General features: G+C 48.9%; 7 protein-coding genes across 7 annotated transcripts; 5 read left to right on the forward strand and 2 right to left on the reverse strand.

Annotated features, from left to right (window-relative positions):
• Positions 1–316: 316 nt before the first annotated feature.
• Positions 317–3,185, forward strand: EURHEDRAFT_448975 (uncharacterized protein; the record flags this gene model as incomplete). Its single annotated transcript, XM_040783776.1, has 2 exons — positions 317–550; positions 603–3,185. The coding sequence occupies 2 exons, from the start codon at positions 317–319 to the stop codon at positions 3,183–3,185; spliced, it is 2,817 nt and encodes a 938-aa protein (XP_040641881.1).
• A 370-nt stretch (positions 3,186–3,555) lies between these two features.
• Positions 3,556–5,282, forward strand: EURHEDRAFT_375149 (asparagine--tRNA ligase SLM5; the record flags this gene model as incomplete). The annotated part of the gene is made up of 3 exons (XM_040778718.1): positions 3,556–3,827; positions 3,888–4,008; positions 4,074–5,282. The coding sequence occupies 3 exons, from the start codon at positions 3,556–3,558 to the stop codon at positions 5,280–5,282; spliced, it is 1,602 nt and encodes a 533-aa protein (XP_040641882.1).
• A 2,056-nt stretch (positions 5,283–7,338) lies between these two features.
• Positions 7,339–9,244, forward strand: EURHEDRAFT_409527 (camp independent regulatory protein). Its single transcript, XM_040781098.1, has 2 exons — positions 7,339–7,478; positions 7,537–9,244. Exon 2 carries the CDS (start codon positions 7,569–7,571, stop codon positions 8,934–8,936), a length of 1,368 nt encoding a protein of 455 aa, XP_040641883.1. The 5' UTR covers positions 7,339–7,478; positions 7,537–7,568; the 3' UTR covers positions 8,937–9,244.
• A 598-nt stretch (positions 9,245–9,842) lies between these two features.
• On the forward strand, positions 9,843–11,319 carry EURHEDRAFT_409528 (Delta(14)-sterol reductase). The gene is made up of 2 exons (XM_040781099.1): positions 9,843–9,978; positions 10,025–11,319. The coding sequence occupies exons 1-2, from the start codon at positions 9,891–9,893 to the stop codon at positions 11,122–11,124; spliced, it is 1,188 nt and encodes a 395-aa protein (XP_040641884.1). The 5' UTR covers positions 9,843–9,890; the 3' UTR covers positions 11,125–11,319.
• A 246-nt stretch (positions 11,320–11,565) lies between these two features.
• EURHEDRAFT_528884 (DUF2434 domain-containing protein) lies at positions 11,566–13,106 on the reverse strand (the record flags this gene model as incomplete). The annotated part of the gene is made up of 3 exons (XM_040787083.1): positions 11,566–11,735; positions 11,802–12,442; positions 12,499–13,106. 3 exons carry the CDS (start codon positions 13,104–13,106, stop codon positions 11,566–11,568), a joined length of 1,419 nt encoding a protein of 472 aa, XP_040641885.1.
• A 3,887-nt stretch (positions 13,107–16,993) lies between these two features.
• Positions 16,994–19,074, forward strand: EURHEDRAFT_375153 (Zn(II)2Cys6 transcription factor; the record flags this gene model as incomplete). Its single annotated transcript, XM_040778719.1, has 3 exons — positions 16,994–17,631; positions 17,721–17,809; positions 17,867–19,074. 3 exons carry the CDS (start codon positions 16,994–16,996, stop codon positions 19,072–19,074), a joined length of 1,935 nt encoding a protein of 644 aa, XP_040641886.1.
• A 672-nt stretch (positions 19,075–19,746) lies between these two features.
• On the reverse strand, positions 19,747–21,513 carry EURHEDRAFT_513230 (amino acid permease; the record flags this gene model as incomplete). Its single annotated transcript, XM_040786144.1, has 6 exons — positions 19,747–19,822; positions 19,896–20,225; positions 20,286–20,600; positions 20,663–20,840; positions 20,892–21,007; positions 21,056–21,513. 6 exons carry the CDS (start codon positions 21,511–21,513, stop codon positions 19,747–19,749), a joined length of 1,473 nt encoding a protein of 490 aa, XP_040641887.1.
• Between the last annotated feature and the right edge of the window lie 184 nt (positions 21,514–21,697).

The raw sequence follows: 21,697 nt of genomic DNA on the forward strand, positions 1-21,697 counted from the left end.
GAAAGGAGGACTTGGTCTTTTTTATTCTCATCAACTTCCTACTTTTTGCTATTATGACTCTTTCTTCCTCTATTGGTGGTTTGGCTTGAACGTCTCCAACCGCTGATAACGTCGCCCCCGACACCGTCAGCAGCAGCTTCATCAACGACAATCGTCCCTGAACGCCTTGACGATCATCCTATCCAACTTAATGATCTATTCAACTTGCTAATATTTCTATCATATCGATATCCTGAAAAGACGCCTCTTGCAACAATCTCCGAAAACGCATGGTTGACTTTGGATAACATCATCTACTCCGGAGTATATCGCGACTATGCTCAAGCCTTTCCAGATAAGGGACCTGCATGGTCCCCGGCCACAAGAAGACTCTAATGAATCATTAAAGAACTTTGCACAGACAGTCATTGATCACCAGACACAACCTTCACGATCCGGAAAACATCATGGAATTGTGCAGCTATCGTCTTCCGATTACGATGAGATAGCCTCCACTCATCCTCGAGCCAGGCTGACCTATCCGGATGATGATGACGGCGAGGTCATTACAGTAAGCTTACTGGAGAGTCTCTTTCCCTTGAATTTGTTGCTAACATTGCTAGGTTGGATCTTCTCTTGAGCTCTCCCAGCGTTTGGACGAAGCCGTCGATGTCCCGATTCGGTCGCAGTTGACGCAACAATCCGCTAGTACCAACGATGATAAACCCATGCATATATTCGACATCCGTCGATCGAACTCTGTTACCGAATTGTGGAAGAAATATGGGCTTGATACTCAGTCTCCGGTCTTACGAAACCCAGAAGTGGATGGTACTAAACAGAAGTCAGAGGGGAGTGTTTCACCTTTCCGCGATGGTGAGAATACAGTCGATACCAACCATCAGCATACCTCTGCTTCGACAGAGTCCCCTGAACCTCTTTTGACGGCATTCGAAACAGAATTGGCCCAACTCCTAGATGCGTCGCACATCTCAAATGATGGAGAGCATGCACAGAAAAACCTCTCGGCTTCAGCGGGCCAGAACCAGACAGCAGGCTGTGATGGACAACAGAGTGCAGCTGATTCTTTTACTCAAACTCTGCATCACTTAGTATCTGGTGCATGGACGTTCGGCTCTGACATGAGGTCAAGAATGCCAGGCATTGAACAGCAAGTCCGGGATGTGCAAAGAGCAATTCCTGAACATGTTGAGAGCACTCTGCAACTAGCCCTCACTGCTATGGAATCCCGGGTGAGGACTCTGAGCGATGCTCTCAATGATACAGCAGCAGCAGCAAGAGCTCAAGGAGGAAACATCAATACGCCCGGGGGCGTGGCTGCCAGCACTGTGAATGGTCTACGAACGATGGCATCCGAACTTGGCGAGATGGGTCAGACCTTGTTTGAAGCATTTGAGGCTGAATTGGCATGCAATACTACAACAAGTCAGGGTCAAGGTCATCATGAAGACGCTCGTGTGTCGTCTCAACCCGAAATTACACCCGGCATTCAGCAGCCCCGTCCAAACGCACCTTTCGATGACGAGAAGGAGAGCTTGGATTCGAATAAAGTCAAGGAGGGGTCGGGCAACACTGGACCTCCTGGTGGACATGAGAATGTTGGTCCTTCGGCACAGCCGCAGCAGCCCGAGCAACCCCAGGCGCCACTCCGTCCAGGTCCAGGTTTGCAGCCTGTTGATCTGCCTCACAGAGGGCCTCCTCCCCATCCCTTCGGTCCTCGCTATCCCTTCCATCTCCCTCCACCTCGGCCCCATCCCAGCTTTCCTCATCACCACGCTCCTCCACCACCGCCACCAGTACCTTCGTTCCAAACACATCCAATCCATAATTCGTTCTGGCAACCCCATCATCCTCATCCGTGGTCTCGCGTCCCTCACCACCCACCACCACCACAGTCACGACCATGGCAATTTGGGTGGGCTCCTGCCTCCAGACCTGATTCCTATAATCAAACATCTGCGTCAGATACGTCTGGCTCCTTGCAAAATGGGGTCGCTGCAAAGAAGTCGCTGTTTATCGGCAACGTGGGGTTCAACGTAACGGAGAAGATGATCAAAGATGTGTTTGCCTCGCAAGGATTCCTTGTTGAAGTACATTTACCACTTGACTGGCAAACCAGGAAGCATGCAGGCTTTGGATACTTGTACTTCGCTTCGATTCATGCAGCCAAGGCAGCATTGGAAGCCTTACAGGGGATTCTCATCGATGGACATTCGATCAATCTCGAATTCAATGACCACATCCCCATCACAGATGTACATGCTTCGCATGATAACGATCGGTCTGCCTCTCGGCCTGGTTCGAACAGTGCGGGTGCTATTCCTAGCACTCCGGAGCTACCAGGACCTCGACAACTTATCGATGATTCGACAGGGCCGAATCAGACCTCACGTGCTACAAAGAAATTGGCTGAAACCTCGGCGCTGCTTGATCGGGATAATGAAGATTCAGAATTTTCTGCGCGGTATCCTTCTCTTATCCCAGAATGTAGCAAGCGGTCATCTTGCTCTAATATTCCAACATCTGGCCCTCTGCCCCACCTGAGTATGGAGTCCGGCATGAGCCGCTTCCCACCAGTCTCCCAGTTGGATGCGTACATGGTGGCTAATCAGCGCCGGGGCACTGAGTCGAATCCTAGACGACGTACTTCGAATGGGGCCGAAAACACTGTTCCTCAGCGGTCTCCATTCCCAGATAGGTCGCGGTCCCATCGAAGTCCGGAACACCGGAGACACGACAATCACCCGCTTCGTCGGTCAAACACCATGATGCCTGCTCATCCAGCATCAAGGCTTGCGGGTCCTTTTGATCCAATGGCTCCTACGGAGACTCCCAGTGCAACCAGAGAGCTCAGACGGCGGGCAACTGAGATTCACACTCTTCTATCTAATCCACAAAATAACCAGTCGGCGCCTCCTTTAGGAAGTTCTTATCGTAACATGCCTGGGAGCTTTCCCGCTGGAGACGAGCGCCAATACCCAGTTTTGGACCGCAATTTGAGACATCCGTCTACCATTAGCCGTGTCGATGATTGTGTGGACACGCTTGTTAGCTTGGGGTATGGAGGTGCTGAAGAAGGCGGGCCGCAGAGACTCCAAGTCTATGCAGCCGCAGCGGATGGCAAGGTAGCTGATGCTATTGAAATGATTGAGGATGAGAGGAAAGTGTACTCCCAACGGCGATAAATGATGATATGATTTCTTGTTCTTGTTCTTTTGGTGTTGGCTACAGCAGATTTCGGGATATTGATGTTTAATTTTCTGTCTTCCCCTGAGCTAGGGTTGCTTTTATAGGGTATGGAAAGGTTAATTATATAGGATTGTTTTGAATGGTCGATAATCTACCTCTCGTTAAATGCTTGCTTGATACTCTAGATATAAAATAAAATCGTAATAGTTTATCAATTTGTCCATTTGAAGTTCGTAGCTGTACTATCTCAACTCCGCCTTTGGAACGGACCGAACACCGCGCCGATTAACAGCGGACATCGTCAAAAGTCAAACCCACAATCTCTTTACAACGATCCGATACCAGCCACCACCCCCAATTCAAGAAATGCAGACATGGCGACGCACCTTTGCCACGTCTGTCGCGAGGCTAAACCATAATCCCCGGACAACCGCATCCCGCCCCACGTTCCTCCGATGCGCGCAGCTCCTCCGCGAAAGCAAACATGGCGAGAAAAGCCAGCATGAGGATAAACAAATTGAAGTGAGGGGGTTGATCCGATCGGTACGGAAACAGAAGAAATTTGCTTTCGCAGAGGTCTCGGATGGGTCGTCGTTGGAAGCAGTGCAGGCTATTTTGAAACCGGAGCAGGCTGCGGAGTAGGATTCTTTTCCCGCGGAGTAATTGGTGATTCGATTCTGATGGACTGGTTGCTTTAGATTGTCGACTGGTGCAGCTGTTCAGTTATCTGGATATTGGACACCTTGCCCGCCGGGCAAGAGTCAGACTCATGAGCTTCAGACGACGGGCGTGAGTTGTGTGGGCGCGGCGGAGCCGGAGGTGAGCTACCTGCTATACGAGATGAACTGTACTCCCATGAACTACGAGCTGACAGTGAATGACAGACATATCCGATCCAAAAGAAATACCATTCGCCCGATTTCCTCCGTCAGATCCCCCATCTCCGTCTCCGAACGCCGTCCCACTCACTCCTCTCGCGATTCCGGTCAGAATGCATACACCAGCTAGGGAATGTCTTTCGATCACACCCAGATGGAGCGTTTACACAGGTGCAACCGCCATTGATCACATCGTCCGATTGCGAGGGAGCCGGCGAGACATTTACAGTCCTACCGCGGGAAGCAATAGAATCAAAGGAGGAGAAACCCTTCTTCGGAGCGCCCAAGTACCTCACTGTATCGTCGCAGCTTCATCTCGAGGCATATGCGGCGGAGCTGGGGAATGTGTGGGCTCTGTCGCCTACATTTCGGGCTGAGAAGAGCGATACGCCCCGTCATCTGAGCGAGTTCTACATGCTTGAGGCTGAGATGAACTTCATGTACAGTATGGATGAGTTGACGGATTCGGTTGAGCATATTCTCCGTGATTTGACTCGTCGACTGTACGATTCGCCTATTGGACAGGAGGTCCTTTCTACGGAAAATGAATGCTCCTTAGAACAGAGATGGGATGGTTTGATGGATGGTCCGAAGTGGCAGCGGATGACGTACACAGGAGCGATCCAGGCGCTGCAAGAAGCCACCAAAGAACGTGGCGCATCGTTTGAATACCCGCCAGTATGGGAAGAGGGGCTCCAGCTGGAACACGAAAAGTACATCGTGGACGTGCTCAGCGAGGGTCGTCCCGTCTTCGTAACCGATTATCCCAAAACGGTTAAGCCGTTTTACATGCTCCCATCTTCTCCTGACACAACCACTCCCGCAGAGACTGTCGCCTGCTTCGATCTTCTACTACCAGAAGTCAGCGAAGTCGCCGGAGGCTCCCTCCGCGAACACCGACTCGAAAACCTCATTTCCAACATGCGCTCGAGCGGCCTAATTAAACCGCGCCCCTATTTGCCGGAAGACTCGCCGGAGGCAATCAAAAAGTCGGCCAAGCAAAAGGAAAAAGAAAAGGAGCCGTTGTACCCGTACCTGTCACCGGAAGAGGATCTCGGCCAACTACAGTGGTACGCCGACCTTCGCCGGTGGGGAACGGCGCCGCATGCCGGGTTTGGATTGGGATTTGATCGGTTTCTGGGGTACTTGACGGGGGTGTCGAGTGTGCGGGATGTGGTGGCGTTTCCGCGGCACTTTAAGCGGGCGGACTGTTAGCGCTGTGCAATAGCATGATTATGAAGTGTATGTATAAATTTAAATCTCAAATTGTACATGTATAGGGGTCATAAACAGGTAAACAGACGACAAGTTAAGCTTAGCCGGTGAACGCCGACCTCAACCGTGGACACGAGCTTGGCATTACATTATGCAGACCCATTCATATTTCCTCCATTGACGTGAAATCCCAGTAACCCGTAACCAAGTACAGAACCAAATAGTTTATTAAAGTCTAATTCTAGAATTGTGCCTCGTGGTCCATGCTGAAATGGGTACTATGTGCCTAAGACCCTGAGTTCCCAAAGAGGTAATTCGGAAGTCGGCAGTCGCTAAACTGATACGGAGTACAATAACAGGTGATACATAGTACGGTATTATGAAAGTTCCACGTGGCAGTAAGCGGGGGCTGCTGGGCTATTAAACACAGACGAGACGGGAGGGCGAGTAAGGTTAATATGGTTGACACCGATCTGCGGGTCACTTTATTGTGTTGCTCCGCGGAGGGAGTACTCCGTAGTACGTACGTATGGAGCACTCTGTATGTACAAGTACCTAAGTAGTACGTATAAATATACAAGTACAAGCACGGTAACTAATGCAATCCGATAAGCCTAGATAAAAACACAGAGTACTCTGCCAGATCTGAGACAGCGGGGCTCGTTAACCCAGGCGATAGGTACGAGTCGCCCCCGTAAGTTAGTCGGCGTTGACTCGGCAATAACTCTATTCTCGCTTGATCTTACCTATGCAGGACATTAGGTAATATTACGATACAGCGTGGGAAATTGCCAAGATATATTAGCACATAGATTAACTTCTTGGTAGCACGGCAAAAAGGATGCATATGACTAGTGGCCTAATAATGTTACCGCTAGGGGACTTAGGTGTCATACCCCGAAGCGGGGATGCTTGGCTCTGCAGCGCATTGACGCTTGGCATTTTTATTTGGATATTCAGGGTGCTGTATTTTACGGTATACTGGCTCTACATACAGAGTACTCCGTACTTGTATAGACATCGAAATGGCATGATCGACGTCTCAGATTATGTGGAGATAAGCTCATGTAACGTTTCACAGAGTTGCATTGGTATGTATACAAACATAGTACTAGTATATTGCAAGGGATATCATTGTACAGAGTAATTGTACTTGTACATGGGCAGAACTGCTGAGTGTGTGAGTCGGCAGGGACCGCGAGATCCACCATCGCTACCCCACCAAATAGGCCGTTCGGATGATCGGATGCATATGCATGTACAAGTGTATAGCACAGCTTCGAGGAGTAATAGAGCAGTGTACAGCGTACAGTGTACAGGTACAGGTGATTGCACAAATACCCTGTAGTAGCCACGGAACACGCTTCCGTGTGATATTAAATATGCTTATCCTGTAATATACGTGATCCTGTGATATGGAAATACAGTATTGTATCGGAGTATGTATGTAAATAAACTCCCACTAAATCCGGGTGGGGCACACTTTGTTGGCGATACGCTTAATGTTATCCGCGCGCATCCGTTGGTCGGCGAATACGAGCATAAGGCTGTATGGGTACAGTATGTTGATGCCTATTCTACACTCCATCTACTAATATCACTTATTTAATATATAATATTAGAAATGAACATTTATAGTTATATTTATATTATTATAGTGTACTATATTTATTTACACTGCCTGTACTATTCAGATAAAGTACTGTTGTGATGTACGGAGTACAGTCCGACAGAATTAAGCTTAAGCACTATTCGCGATCAGACCGCGTAATACGGTATCATAATAATATTATTATTATGAATAAGATCCACGATCTTGGAGGTATCTATATACAGTAATATCACATCCCATGGTTCGCCGGTGCCAACCAGACAAGCGTAGGTTAACTTGTTCTCGGCAGTGAGACAGACCCACCCTCCCTGTCTTCGTTTATTTGAGTCTGTTCGCTGGTCGGGCCTTATTTATTGCTGACTACGCTAGCACCCCTCTTTGGTTTTCGTAGCTTTTTTGTTTCTTGTGTTTTCTTTTTTTATTTTAATTTTTTTTTCTTTATTTCTTATCTACCTTTCCTCTGGACTGGCTTTTTTTTTTCCCTTTCTTACTTTCTTTCCCTTTTTTGTCTCTCCCTCTTTTACCCCTTTGGTTTGTCTCTGATTCTTCCCGTCAACCCCACCGACACAACAGGCTCTCTTTCAGTAAGTTGCTCTCTCCTATACTCCTATCCTTACTTCCAGACTAACATATCTTTTCTAGTCTAGCCTCAATCAATAGCAGAAAACATAGGAATGGAAACATATTATGGTCACGTCCGCACTCCCGCGGACGCCATCATTCTCTTCGAAGCATGTCGCATCGGTCTTCTTCCTCGCGTCCAACGTCGACTCTCCGAAAAAGAACGTCAATCCATCAGATCCGGCTCCGTCTTTGTATGGGATGAGCGCGAAGCAGGCATGCGACGATGGACAGACGGCAAATCATGGAGCGCAAGTCGGGTCTCGGGCAGTTTCCTAACATATCGTGAAATGGAGGGCAAGCGGGGAGGTGGTGGTAGCAATGTCGCGCAGTCCGCCTCCAGAGCCGGCAAAACACCAGAGAGCACACGGGGAAGCGATGATGATCGGGGAGAAGGCCCTGATGAAGGACCGGATGGTTATCGATATAAACCCGACGGTCTGATGAAGCAGTCCTTCAGCATCACCACCTCCGCTGGTCAACACCTTCATCTCATCAGCTACTACTCCCGATCACATCCTGCCGCCGCCAACCTTCAACAACCATCGTCAGATCCCGCCCTGCGACATGTCCGACCACAAAAGGGTCTCTATCCCGAATCGACCGTCAATGACCAACAGAACTTGCCCGTCGTCACGCGAGGCCCCATGCCCGGTGCTGCATATACGATCTCTCCACATCCCATGGGCGGGTACCCGCGTCATGGCGCCAGCCATCCGCAGTCATATACTCCACCATATGCATGGCCCCCAACACCGATGGGCACTCCCCCGGCTATGCCAGTTGCTTATGGTCACAGTCCCTCGTATCTTCCTCCAGTAACAACCGCCAATGGTCATGTAGCATATGCACAGCCACATCACCCGTTACCGCCGCCCTCAACACAGCCCGGTCTCCCTCATCATTACGAACGGCCCGTCCACCATCATCCGCCTCATCACCAAATGGAAACCGCACTGTCTCCTAATGTGCCGGTTACCGGTCCACAGTCCATGCCTGTCTTCCCTGGTCGTTCTCCGCGGCCAGTCGACGATGCACATCAACGCAGCCCTCCGGGGTACGGAGCCGCCACGAACGTCTCTCCCCGGATTCAGTCGCTCCACGCCCCGCAACATGGTCTGGCACCAAGGCCCGCGAGTCCGCGGTTACTAAAGCAGCCCCCGACAACACTACCTCTGGCCAGCCCGAATCCACCACCAAGAACAGCAGAAGCAAGCACGGGCACAACAGTACCCAGCATCGAAGCGCTAGTCAACGGCGCCCCTCCGGGTCCCTTGCCCGCCATCACACCTGCATCGGGAAGCCCCCACGGAGCTGGTATCCGCGTAGAAGGGCCACGGGATATTCCCAGCGACAAGATTGGTTTTGGAGGCGAGGACATGCGTGCGCTCCGGCAGTTGGATCGAGTGTTCACCGCCTAATTGACCACCTTCCATCTCTTTTATCTTGTTCTTTCATTGCATATTCAGCGTTATCCGCATTATGGAGAATGTCTTTCGTTTGATCTCTTTGGTTGTTGATTGCTGATCGTTGATTGTTGGTTCGGACGGGATCCGGCGTTGTACAGAGGTGCATTACTTTACTATAGCATGGGTCGGGTCATTTGCATCCTGTGGTGTTTGTTATTACTTAGTTTAGTTAACCTGAATATGCATGATGAATCAGTATTTTTCTTGGGTTAGATTGTTCCTGTGTGTATGTAAGCTTCCAAGTACATTGTTAATTGCACTCTATGTTTGAAATGATCTTCGCCTTACTCTCCTTCAACACAAGCACGGTGACATCGACAGCATGCTACCTGTCCTGGTCAGCGCCTGTGGCTTGACCCGCCTACCAAGCTGTCAAAGGAAACGATTCGATCAAGTTACTGGTGCCTTGCTGGTGCCTTGTTGAAAGAGGTTTAGCTCACTCATCCAGATGGGGCCCGCGGAATCCGCGACGGCATCAGCATGCAAGACACGCCATTACGGAAGACAATGCTCGCGGCCGCGGGATCCGATCGTAGGTTATATAGATTGGGCCCGAGATGACACTCCCCAGAATATACCAATCCATCTGTTTATATGCTATGCCGGCCAATACTGTCTCAAAATTCGAATTTGGTGGCCTGTGAGTGTTCTGATATCCAATTGAAAACACTCGTTGCTAACGTTATAAGCTGGGCCACCGTCGCTATCACGTTTGGCCTCCCACTCTTGCTTTTTGTTTTCGCTGTCACTTGCAATGACTCGACTGGATGTCCGGTGCCATCGTTGGTGCAGTCCAAACGCTTCTCCTGGGAGACTCTTCAAGTGGAAACAGGATGGCGAGATGGAATTTGGTCTTTTCCTAGACTCGGGGTATCTATTGTCGTGCTTGCCTACTACATGCTCAACATGGCCCTCTGGAGAATGCTTCCTGCTCAAGAAATGTATGGTACGAAGCTAGTTCACCATGACCGACCATTGAAATATCGACTAAACGGTAAGTGACCTTTGCCGAGGTACTTCAACAGTGCTTACTATTTCAGCTTTCACAACAAGCTTGATTCACCTGACAATCTGCGGAATCGGTACCTATAGTCAGGGTGCGAACTTCATCGTTTGGACATATATCACCGACCATTATGTGGAGATTTTGATGGCCAACATGGTTATTAGCTTTACTGCGTCACTCTATCTCTATATCCACAGTTTTGGCGTCGATTGTAGGTATCCCAACCCCGAGCTTCGCGAACTAGCCCCCGCTGGTCACACGGATAATCAGTTCTATGACTTCTTCATCGGCCGAGAGCTCAACCCCCGAGTCACCTTGCCTATTTTCGGTGAAGTAGACCTCAAAAGTTGGTTTGGGATGCGCCCAGGCCTGACAGGCTGGATGTTAGTGGATTTGGCATTCATGGCAAAACAATATCGCAGCTATGGCTATGTCTCCAGCAGCATGATCTTTGTCACTTCGGTACAATCTTACTATGTACTTGAGGGTCAGTACAACGAGGCTGGCTTCCTAACCATGCGGGATATCACCACGGATGGCCTGGGTTTCATGCTCACTTTCGGTGATCTTGTCTGGGTGCCATTTCTCTATTCGACACAGTGCCGTTATCTCTCGGTCTACCCTACGCCTCTGAGCTGGATGCAAATGGTCACCACGAGTGTATGTTTTGTCCTTGGATTATATATATTCCGTGCCTCCAACTCGCAGAAGATTATCTTCCGCACACGACCCAGTGATCCTCGCGTGGCTCATTTATCCTACATACAGACCAAACGCGGCACAAATTTACTCACAGCCGGTTGGTGGGGGATTTCACGTCATATAAATTATCTTGGTGATTGGCTGCAATCTTTTCCATTTTGCCTCGCAACTGGACTCGCGGGATATGCGATCATTCCTGCGGGGCATGCTGTGGCACCGGAGGCTTTTCAAATGCTGGACGGACGCCAGGTTGTGCAAGGTCCTGCGAGAGGCTGGGGGGTGTTGTTCACGTATCTTTATGCCGTCTACTTTGCTGTATTGTTGATACATAGGGAGAAAAGGGATGATGCGCTTTGTTCAGAGAAATATGGAAGTGATTGGCAGAGATATAGGAAGATTGTGAGATGGAGGATTGTGCCAGGGGTGTATTAAACAACCCTCTTTAGACGTGGGCTTTGGATGTGATTGATTCATTACTACTGTTACGATATTTTCAATGGATTTTAATCGTTAGCTTTGCTTCCTTAGATTGAAGAAACCACGTCAACGGTTATAGTAAGTAATAGTCCATTCCTCAGATAGGGCTTGGCGTGGAAGAGACCTGAGGTCTCAATGCACACTGACGACTTGTTCTTTACTAATAATACTATGTTTGGCTTTTTCTTTTTCTTTTTTTTTTAAAAAAAAAAGCAGGGATGATCAACACTTTACTAGTCTAAATATGTCTGATCGTGTTGTGTTTGTTGTCACGTTCTTTCTCAGCAGTAGCGCAAGCCCGGAAAGTCATACAAAAACTAGACATTATTAATTACGTATATATCATAGTCTGCCCTGTCCCGACAATAAAATAAACAACCAGCCCACGACATCACACTAAGCCCGCTGCCTCTCCTCGACCTCTTTAAAAATCTCATCCACAAAATTTTCCGCACTGCTATTATCCAAAAATGGATTCCTAGTTACAGTCCCACTAGACTGACTATCCCTCTCTGCAGCAGTAACTTCAATGCCGTCGTCTTTCTTGATATTATCCATCTCAACCTCTTTCTCCCGTTTTTTGTGTTTGGTCATGGGTAAATTCAGTCGACCGATCCATTTATTAATCCTACTTTTCTTGCCCAGAGGAGTATCGCTGGCAAGTGCGGTTTCGATTTCCATGCGCTGCGCAATGATTGCTTTGTCTTCATTCATCTCGCAGAGGCCAACAATGTTGAATAGTATTATCAGTAGTATGGCGGGTGTGAAACCTAGGCCGTAAATCCATCCCAGATGTACGCCGTAGCGGAGGGGTGAGATGTTCCAGTCCCAGGCTGAGGCTATATCGTAGGCAATTTTGATGAGGAGGAGAATTATCGCGATGAGGTATTGGGATGGCGCGCCTTGGATGTAGAACATGGCCTGTTTTCTCCATGCTCTTCCAGCGTTTCCACCACTGGGGATAGGTTTCGGGATGTACCGGTAAACACTATGCTCAAGGCTATAACAAATAACAGCAACCGCGACTAGGGCCATGAACCCCGCCGCTTTGAACCGGGAATCTGTGGCAAAAGGTTTCGCGCGGTCTAAGGTTTGCGAGGGGCTTCGTTGGAGCTGGATGCTGTCCCAGCTGCGCGGGACCGCGAGGAAGAAGTTGATAAACGCAAAGACGTAGAATACTAGCGGGAGGTAGAGTTCTTGTGCTTCACGGGTGGACTTTTGCGTGAAGGCATAGGGGTCGCGGGATGTAATTTGGCGGTGTTGAAAGCTTGCCCTACATCACCCTGTTAGTATCATCAATCGATAGTGTACAAAGAAAGGACAAAATACCAATGCCGTACACCCTCCCAGACCGCCGCCATCATAATCGGTGTCAAAAGCGTATAAAAAATACTCTGAATAACCAACGGCGAACTCTGCACATGGTCCCGATCCACATCAATACTCATAAACGCCCCCACAGCCCCGATCACACTCAACCCGTTCAACCAATACCACTTCCACCGTCTCCCAACAGGCATCCAGCGCTTGTCAACCGGCAAATTTAAATTCAACCTGAGCTTCCTCTCAAAATCATCCGCCGGCGGCGGCAAATATCGCCTTCCATGCTTTCTCAACCCAACTAGGTTGAAAACAATCGAGATAGCAAACAGTAGCGCGAACGCCATACCCACGCCCGCATGGCGGCCGATATCATGGATCGGCGCGTAGCAGGAAGTACCGTTGATGAAGGAGCCGTTGTTGGCGAACATGGAGGGGCGGAAATACTGGAAGGCGAGGTAGCAGTCTGTACCATTGGAGAGGGTGCCATTTGTGTAGAGGGTGTAGTTGTAGTGGTTGAGGGCGGTACGGTTGAAGTGGATTTCGTTGATTATTACGTCCGTTGCGTTGTGGCCGGGCATGAAGGGGGCGACGGCCCTGACATATAGGAGTGGCATTTTGTGTGCCGCTAGGGTTTGTCAATTGGGGGTATGCAGGGGTTTTTGACGAGGAAAGGTGAGAATTGGGAAAACATTTTGTTATGGTGATGGGCGGAATGGCCGGAGGTGATGTGGTATTGGAGAGTCGATGATGTAGACATTCGTTGGTGAGTGATGTTATGGTGATTGTGCTACATATTTGTATGGTTTCGGGTCTCCTTTAGTCGTCAGGTACTTTTTACTGTCCAAGGGGCACGTTTTCAGTGTATAAATATAGACGAGGGAGATGTAGAGAGTGTTGTAGAGTATTACCGGATTCGGACGAAGAGGATGTTATAATTAGTCATCCGCATGCCATGCCCTAGTACGCTATATAACGGACTGGAGTGAAAACGGAGGGTAATACACAGTGCAAGAAGAACGAGAAAAGAAAAGTAAATAGAGAGGAGGGAAAAGGTGAGAGAGGCCAGCCTTATATCTAGTATCGCCCGATAAGCATCACTTTGTATACCTGGCAGAACTTGTACACCCCGCAGGACGACATCATGTCATAGTGAACATAGATAGATGTAATTGTGTTCAAATCTCTAGGAGCTATAGGAGCTAACACGCGCAAGGATAAATATGAGCATGTCAACCAACTTATGTCTTCTTAAGCATTCCACCACATAGGACGGCGCAGAATGTTGCACAATCTGCAATGGGCAACATCATAGCTAGGTCAATACGTGTTATCACTGGCCGTGTTTTAATCACCTTCAAACAGCATGCTATCAACTGGAACATATTCTCAGGAAGTACCAAGTCTGTCGAGCATTCCTGGTAACCAAACCAATTGAATGCATGTCTCCGAGAACCATCCCATAACAGCGCTGCATGTAAGGAGAAGGTAAGCACATGACTATGCTGATATGACATGTTGGGGCACCGAGGCTGCATCTTTTGAGTGATCGTAAAATCGCTTCCTTACTCCTGATGGCAGTGACTATACAGATAATCTTGGAATGATCCGTTCCTTGCAAATGACATGGGTCAAGTAAACTCTCAAAAGAGCATGGAGAATGTATGCATAGATCTCTGTTTGGTATGTCCTACACATAGCCAATCAAATCAATCAAATGGCGCTGGGACTGTAAACCAACTTATTATGTAGTATTGAAAAAAGGCAAATCAGAAATTCTTGTTCAAAGACATGATCAGCGTATCGTTTCATGCAATTTTGTCCAGGGTACCTGGGATGCCGCTTCGGATCGAACGGATTCCATGAATGTAAATCCTGAGTTCCCATGTGAGACCTGTCTGTCATGAACCCCCGACCCGCTAATGTTCTGGGTATTATCGTCGATGTATCGATCAAGGAGGATGCGGACCGGCATGCCAGATCGTCGTCTAATATTGCCGGGTACAATCCTCCAGGAGGAGTTCGCGACTATATTTAGAGTTCGTGGAGGGTCATCGATGCATCTCTGATCATCAGTCAAACTATCCAATGAAAGCAGCGTAAGAGATACATGGTCTTACCCAAAGGTGGCACATTTCAAATCTAGGTCCATGACACTATGGGCCAGCCGGTGCCACCAGATCGTGAATCGATATATTGATCGCGACAAAGACAAACCATTGATTCCATACCAGATTAACTGCTTCTCTCCAGGATTTGAGTCATCGAACGACCTTTGTAGCCATCAGCCGTGCAGATCTCCCCTTCAGCTGAAGAAAAGCCCATGGCTTAGTGCCAGGAATGACGATCTGTCAGAACCGCCAGAGAAATGTTCCAGAAGAAAGTTTCCATCCCCTGCATTGAAGCTTTCATTCATGCTGGCTTGGATAGAACAGAGGGTCCCGTACAAAGTACGGAGTGAACAAGATGACTTGCGTTCAACTCGAGCCGGCCAGTCTGTCATGTGATCTACGTGGCATACAGAGGACAAGCACTCAGTACATCTGACTGAGACCGAAAGACGGTGAGTTGGCAGAAGATATGGTACGGATGAACCTACGAGCCGCTACTAGAAATCGCCCATCGGACACGGCAATGAATGTGATGCATGGAGAGCTCAGACCATCGAGAGGACAAAGAAGCGGGATATTGCGCTGCCCCTGATCCTGCGGGATCTTTCCCACTTGTACAATAATACTCCGGGTGTTCCGTAGGAGCATTGAATAAATAGATATATCACTATGCGTTCTATAAAGACAGTTAGGCATGTTAGTGTGCGGAGTAGGTAGTTGTACGGGATGAACCCCCCCTTGAATGCATATATAAACCCCGGAAAGCATCCGATCGACCAATAAAAGATGAACAGTTATAATCATGATGATCGTACTCTGTAGTGCATCTTTACTTACAGCCAGTACTGCGTACAAAACGGTAATTACAGGCAGTGATCGCCCCGGCTCAGTTTCCATGCTGGGTGATAATCGACACGAGGGGTCATGTGGCCTGGCGGGGTTTGTCATCGCTCTCCGTACACAACAAGTATGTACAGATTATATAACGAACAGAGCATGGCAGAGCATGGCAGAGACATGGTTATGAAGTCAATAACTTTGTGTAGGACAGTAGGACAATAACTCAAATAACTCCGTACGATCTGGTTCGGGAAGACCCTCCCGTCTGGTCCCGCTGTCACGGGCCAAATACTATAACAAAGTAAGACCCTTATTCCCATCAAGGTATATGCTTGTAGTATGCTGGCCTCTGATCTGGAGTGCATACCGTTACACCACTAGTGGCGTTGTGATATTTCTTTTCTTTGCTCTACATGCTTACTCCGGAGTCCTAAGGAGGAGAACTCGAGTCTGAACATTCCAGGTAGACCTCAGACGGCTTCTGCCGATAATACCACCATTAACCCGATTCAACCAGCCGATCATAGTGAAGTACAGTATGATACTGTACGATACCGTACGGTACCATGTACGGTACAAAAAGCTTGGACCGGATGCATTGCCCGGTTGAGCGGCAGAGCACAGGGCAGATGATGACAATTCCTCCTTTTACACTGGACAATAGATGACAATAGATACATAGTCCTACGGATATTTGCATCGATCGTAGCTATGGGCTGTACTCTGTACAGCTGGCAACCCGATGTCCGTGCTAAGATCGATCCACTTCCCCAGGCATAGATGGGTTGCTCTGTACATGTTGAGGTATAGATACTCCATACCGAGGCATACTCGTATGTATGGAGTAGCGCATGGGCCTAACTCTATGAAACACACACCCCGCACTGCCCAAATGAGGGTGGGATGGATTGGTTCTCTTATAGTCCAAACTCAGTTTGACCTGCATTCTTACAGTAGCCTCGTATTGCGTACTCGACCCGTGCATCTGGGCATATTTGCTTTTTTTGGTCTCTTTAGGCCACAGTCCTCGCTTAGCCGACCACAAATCAAACGAGAGTATCCTGCTATCCTGGTAATAGACAACAGAGTTTTGGGAGGGGACTCACCTATACATACCTGTACAAGTACAGAGTAATAATACTTATTCATTGCATTAGTCTGGTTTTTCGGGCTGACGACTGCAAAAGAGTTGTTAATCTTGCCACTTGATTGGTGTAATCAGAACTGTTGGTACTGCGCTGGGTATATGTACTGATCTCCTCTCCTTTCTTTCAATTACTACTGCTGGGACTACAGTACTGCTACTATACGAAGCCCTGCTGTGTCATTATCCTGGTTATATACAGAATGATTGCGTGTTATTGAGATCCTAGTCCCGTCCCTTCCCCCTCCATCTACTCTTGACTCCCTCTCTTCTCACCCGCCAATATCCTATTCTCCTACACTCCCGGGAAGTCGGTTCTTCTGACTGACATTTGTTTTTCTTTTCTTTTTCCTTCTCTATATTTGATCTTTGTTATTATTTTTTATTTTATTTTTAACAACAACCCAAGATGTCCTTGTTATCCATGCAAAGTGGTTTCATTCTCCCTCAACAGCAACAACAAGAAGACCGTCGCGACTCCAATACCACCTCCACCACAACAGACGACGCCTTTTCCCATCGCGCCAGTATCAGTACCGATGATGACTCTCCTCGTTCCTGGGATGGCGAAACCTCTCCTCCGAATATAACAACAACCGCTCCCCCTGTCGGCGCACCATCCCAGTCGGTGGTCGAATACACCCCCACCGCCGCGGCAAAACCTTTTACCTTTGGTCTGATCGCTGCCCATCACCACCATCAGCTAAACCAACAACTACACCACCACCACCAACACCACCAAATCCAGCCTCATCAGTCGCACCACTTCGATCTCGATCCTTCTTCCTCCATGGATGCTGTGATTCCCAAGATTGAAGAAGTCGACGAGGTGGATGTCTCTCACCACACCGCTCCAACCACCAACTCTTCGCTGACTACGCATCAACCACCGGGTGCTCCCGTTCATGTTCCACGGAAACGGGGTCGTCCTCGCAAACATCCTCTGCCAGTGCCGGGTGGGCAGGTCAAGATTACAAAGGGTCGTTCCAAGACAGGTTGTGTTACTTGCAGGCGACGCAAGAAGAAATGTGATGAGACCAAACCAGCGTAAATATTTCCCTTTTGCCCCCTTACTTCGCCCCGCCAGGTACTCTATTTCCCCGGATTTGAAACTGACAAGAATTCTCCGGTTATAGGTGTTTGAATTGTCAGAAAAATGCCGTCGTTTGTGAAGGGTATCCTCCCAAGGAGATCTGGAAGAGTGGGAGACAAAAATTGGAGGATGGTAGGTCCCGGGCGCCAACCGGAAGGGAGTCTTTACCTGATGGTTTTTTCTCTTTAGCCGCCCGGGTCCATTCCAACTCACTCATTCCTCGTGGTCTCCCAATCCTCATCGATGGTGTCGAAACCGAAATCGATCGTCGCTTCCTCGATCACTTCGTCTTTGGGTTCAGTCGCGTTTTGACCCTCATCAACGATGATTCCAATCCCTTCAAAGAAATCCTCCTCCCCATGGCCACACAACATCGCGGTCTCATGCACTCGCTCATGTGTCTCGCCGGTTCGCATTTGTCTGTCCTCGACCCTGAGCCGATGCTAAAGGAGCGCAAATACTACCATTTCCATCGAGCGATTCGCGACCTGAAAGACAACATCACAGCCTCATCCAAAGCGAGAGCATCATCATCCGAGGGCGAAGCTGATCTCCTGGTCGAGGATCCCATCATTGCGTCCACCATTGCGCTCAGTTTGAACACCATTTGTGAAGGAGAGACCAATGGCGAGTACCGACCGCATATGGACGCCGCCCGATACCTACTGGTGACACAAAGACCGCGCAACGAGAAGTTCCGGCAATTCATCGTCGAATTCTTCCAGTACCATGATGTCTCGAATGCCATCACCTCCCTGGACCGACGGCCAGCCCATTTGAATGGCGATTTGCGACTGCCCGACTTTGTTCCTCATGCGCAGGCGGGTATGTTCCTAGGTGTGTTTGATGGCTTGTTCAACTACATCTCCGAGGTCACGCGGTTACGGGACCGGATTCGGCAGCGACACCAGGAAGGCTACGAGCCTGCCGTCGACTATGAGATCCTGAGCGACGCCGTTTCGATCGATTCGGCCATCCGCGTCTGGGAGACCTCGCACATTCCCGACACGGCCAACTGGTACCTGGCACAGCTGTATCGACAATCGACATGGGTGTACCTCTATCGAACTATCCGGCCTTCGCGACCAAGCGACAAAATAGCGCAGGTAGTCGATGATGGTTTGGCCTACTTGGACCAGTTGCCGCAAGATGCTGGAGCATACAGTATTGTACTGATGCCACTGTTCCTATTGGGATGCTCCGCGTTCGTCCCACATCAACGCGAACGGATCAAGAATGGATTTGATACTCTTAAAGCCTATTCCAACCTCCGCAATATCGATCAGGCCTTGCTGGTAGTCCAGCGGGTGTGGGAGGTAATGGACACCAACATCGACGAGAGTTGGGACTGGGAGAAGATTATCAAGGATATGAACATGGATTTTCTTATCACTTGATCTTCACTTGTCAATTTTTTTTTTTTTTTTTCTTCTTCTTCCTCTTCTTCTTCTTCCTCTTCTTCTTCTTCTTCTTCTTCTTCTTCTTCTTCTTCTTCTTCTTCTTCTTCTTCTTCTTTACCCATTTTGCTTGCATTTATTCTGATTGATTTCCTTGATTCCCCTTTGCATGTCATGTTCTAAGTTTGTATGATATTGTCTTTGGTTTTCTTGCTTCTCTTCTACATCGTCACTTTTTATATCCCTTTTTAGCACATGGTATCAGGCGTTGCAATTTCGGTTGGCAGGACTGGAGGCAGGCAATGGGAACCCGGGCCTGAGAAAACAGGATATCTTTTTGACACGGCGTCTAACGCGTTAGCGATTATGGTTGGACATGGACATACAGCAATCACAACAGTACAGAACACATATGCGCTTTTTATTTTTATTTTTTGGTGGTATCTATCTAGGTTTATGGTATATGAGGTATGGTTATTGAGTTTGGGGTATGGTCTTGTATTGTATTGTTTAGCATAAATCTGTATATCTATGTCTTTGATATCTATCCTTCTAGGTCGTGGTGTACAGTTCCGTAGTCACCTCCATCTAGTCGTGAATAATCATTGGTCCTAGGGCCGGTGTATTTTCTGCAAACCATTAGCACTCGTCCGGACCACGGAATGGATAGACTTACCCCCTCGCAGAAACCCGCCACCAAATCAGCGCAAAAGCAGCAATAAACGCGCCCACACAAATTCCATAATTCCTAAATCTCATCAGCACCATCCCATCAACCTCAATTCAATCCCAACAGAATAAAAAAAAAAAAAAGAACATACATATTAGCCACCGTAACAGGCACCCTCATTGGCAAAAACAACACCGCACTAATCCCCACCACCCAACCCACCGACACCCCATTAACAACACCCCCCCAATTCCCAAGCGAGAAAGGCCCGGGTGCAAATTTCACCTGTTCCCTGTAGAGCTGGTGCGCGAAGATCACGGAGGCATACGAGAGATCCAGCGCGGGCGCTGTGATGCTGAAGATCGCGGTGGCGGTTTGGGTGGAGCCGATGGCGATGGTATTGAGGGCTATGCTGGATGCTACAACGAACCAGACGGCATTGAGGGGGGTGTGGGTTTTTGGGTGGACTTTTGAGAGGTGACTGTTTGGTTGTTAGGGTTTGGGTTGCTTTTGTCAATAATGGGGACGGGAAAGGGCATACGAGGAAAATGGTAATGCGTCGTCACGGGCGAAGGCATACGCCATCCGCGTATCAGCTAACATGGCCGAACAACCAGTGAAGAACTGTACGAGCGTAGCTAATCCCCACATAATCGTACCCCCGGTTTTCCCACCTGCATTGAGAAAGATCTGTGCTGCGGGAAGACCAGTCGGCGTATTCAGGATATCATTCAGATCGGTCACGCAGAAGCACAGGCAGATGGTTAGCATCCAGCCCATTGCGCCAGAAACTAGGACGGCGCTTTGGATGGCGAGGGGGCCTAGGGAGGCTGCGTTGTGGGTTTCTTCGGACATACTTTATTTTCGGTTAGTATCTTTAAAATAGAGAATAGATAGTTGAGGGGGTAAGGTGGTTACTGTGTTGTCCCGTCATAGTCTGTCATGGTCCATGCGACGGCGAGGAAGCCGAGGAAGAAGGAGAAGATTTTGGAGCCCCATCCTGAGCCGTCTGTGAAGTGGGTGAATACCCAGCTGGCTGGTTGTTTGTCTGGAGTAGCGTATATGAGGACGAAGCAGATGGCGATTGTTGCGGAGACTTTCTGTGTTGGTAATTTCTATGCGTGGATGTAGGGTTTGGGAGACATACTGTTTATCGGCGCAAACCAGAGGATAATTCGATGCAGGGTCTTCGTTGTCAATGAGCTAATCACGCCCAGGGTACACAAGAGGACAGTAGACAATATAACAGTTTGCAGCGCGGTTCTGAAACCGGTCAGTCGCGCTCAAATGGGGCAAATATAGGAAACATACGGCTCATAAGAATACCTCCCCTCCACCAAATCGGACCTCATACTCGCCCCAGCCAAAATCATCTGACTAACCGTATATGCTACACTCGAAACCCCCGCCGTCTGGCCCAGCAGATTACACCACCCCTGCACCCACGCAAAAACAGGCACTTTCTCCTCCGGCACCACGAACTTGGTCACAAAATACATCCCCCCAGCCGTGGGATACGCCGACACAAGCTCCGCCACCGAGCTCCCAATGCACATTGCCATGCAGGAACCCAGGAACCAGCACCAGACGGCTGTTGCTGGCCCGCCGGATGCTAGGGGGGCGCCGAAGGTTGCGGGAACGGAGCCTAAGACGCCGAGGATGGAGATGGCGTAGGAGATCGTAGAGTATTTGGAGAATTCACGGCGAAGTTCTTGTTTGTAGCCAATACGGGCTAGGAGGAGAGTGTCCGAGTCAGAGGGCTGGGGCATTTTGGGGGCTTCTGGGGGTATGTTAGTCTTGTATGTATAGCAACGGGGATGGTCCATGTGCTTTGGATGAACAGACGATGAGCAGACTACGTGATTGGCTTTTACGGTAACTTCATTTCCTGACGCGGACAATAGGTTGACACTTACTCGAGAACATCAAAACAGGAGAAAAGGACTGTCAGAG

The sequence above is a fragment of the Aspergillus ruber genome (assembly GCF_000600275.1).
Source record: "Aspergillus ruber CBS 135680 unplaced genomic scaffold scaffold00004, whole genome shotgun sequence".
Classification (NCBI taxonomy): domain Eukaryota; kingdom Fungi; phylum Ascomycota; class Eurotiomycetes; order Eurotiales; family Aspergillaceae; genus Aspergillus; species Aspergillus ruber.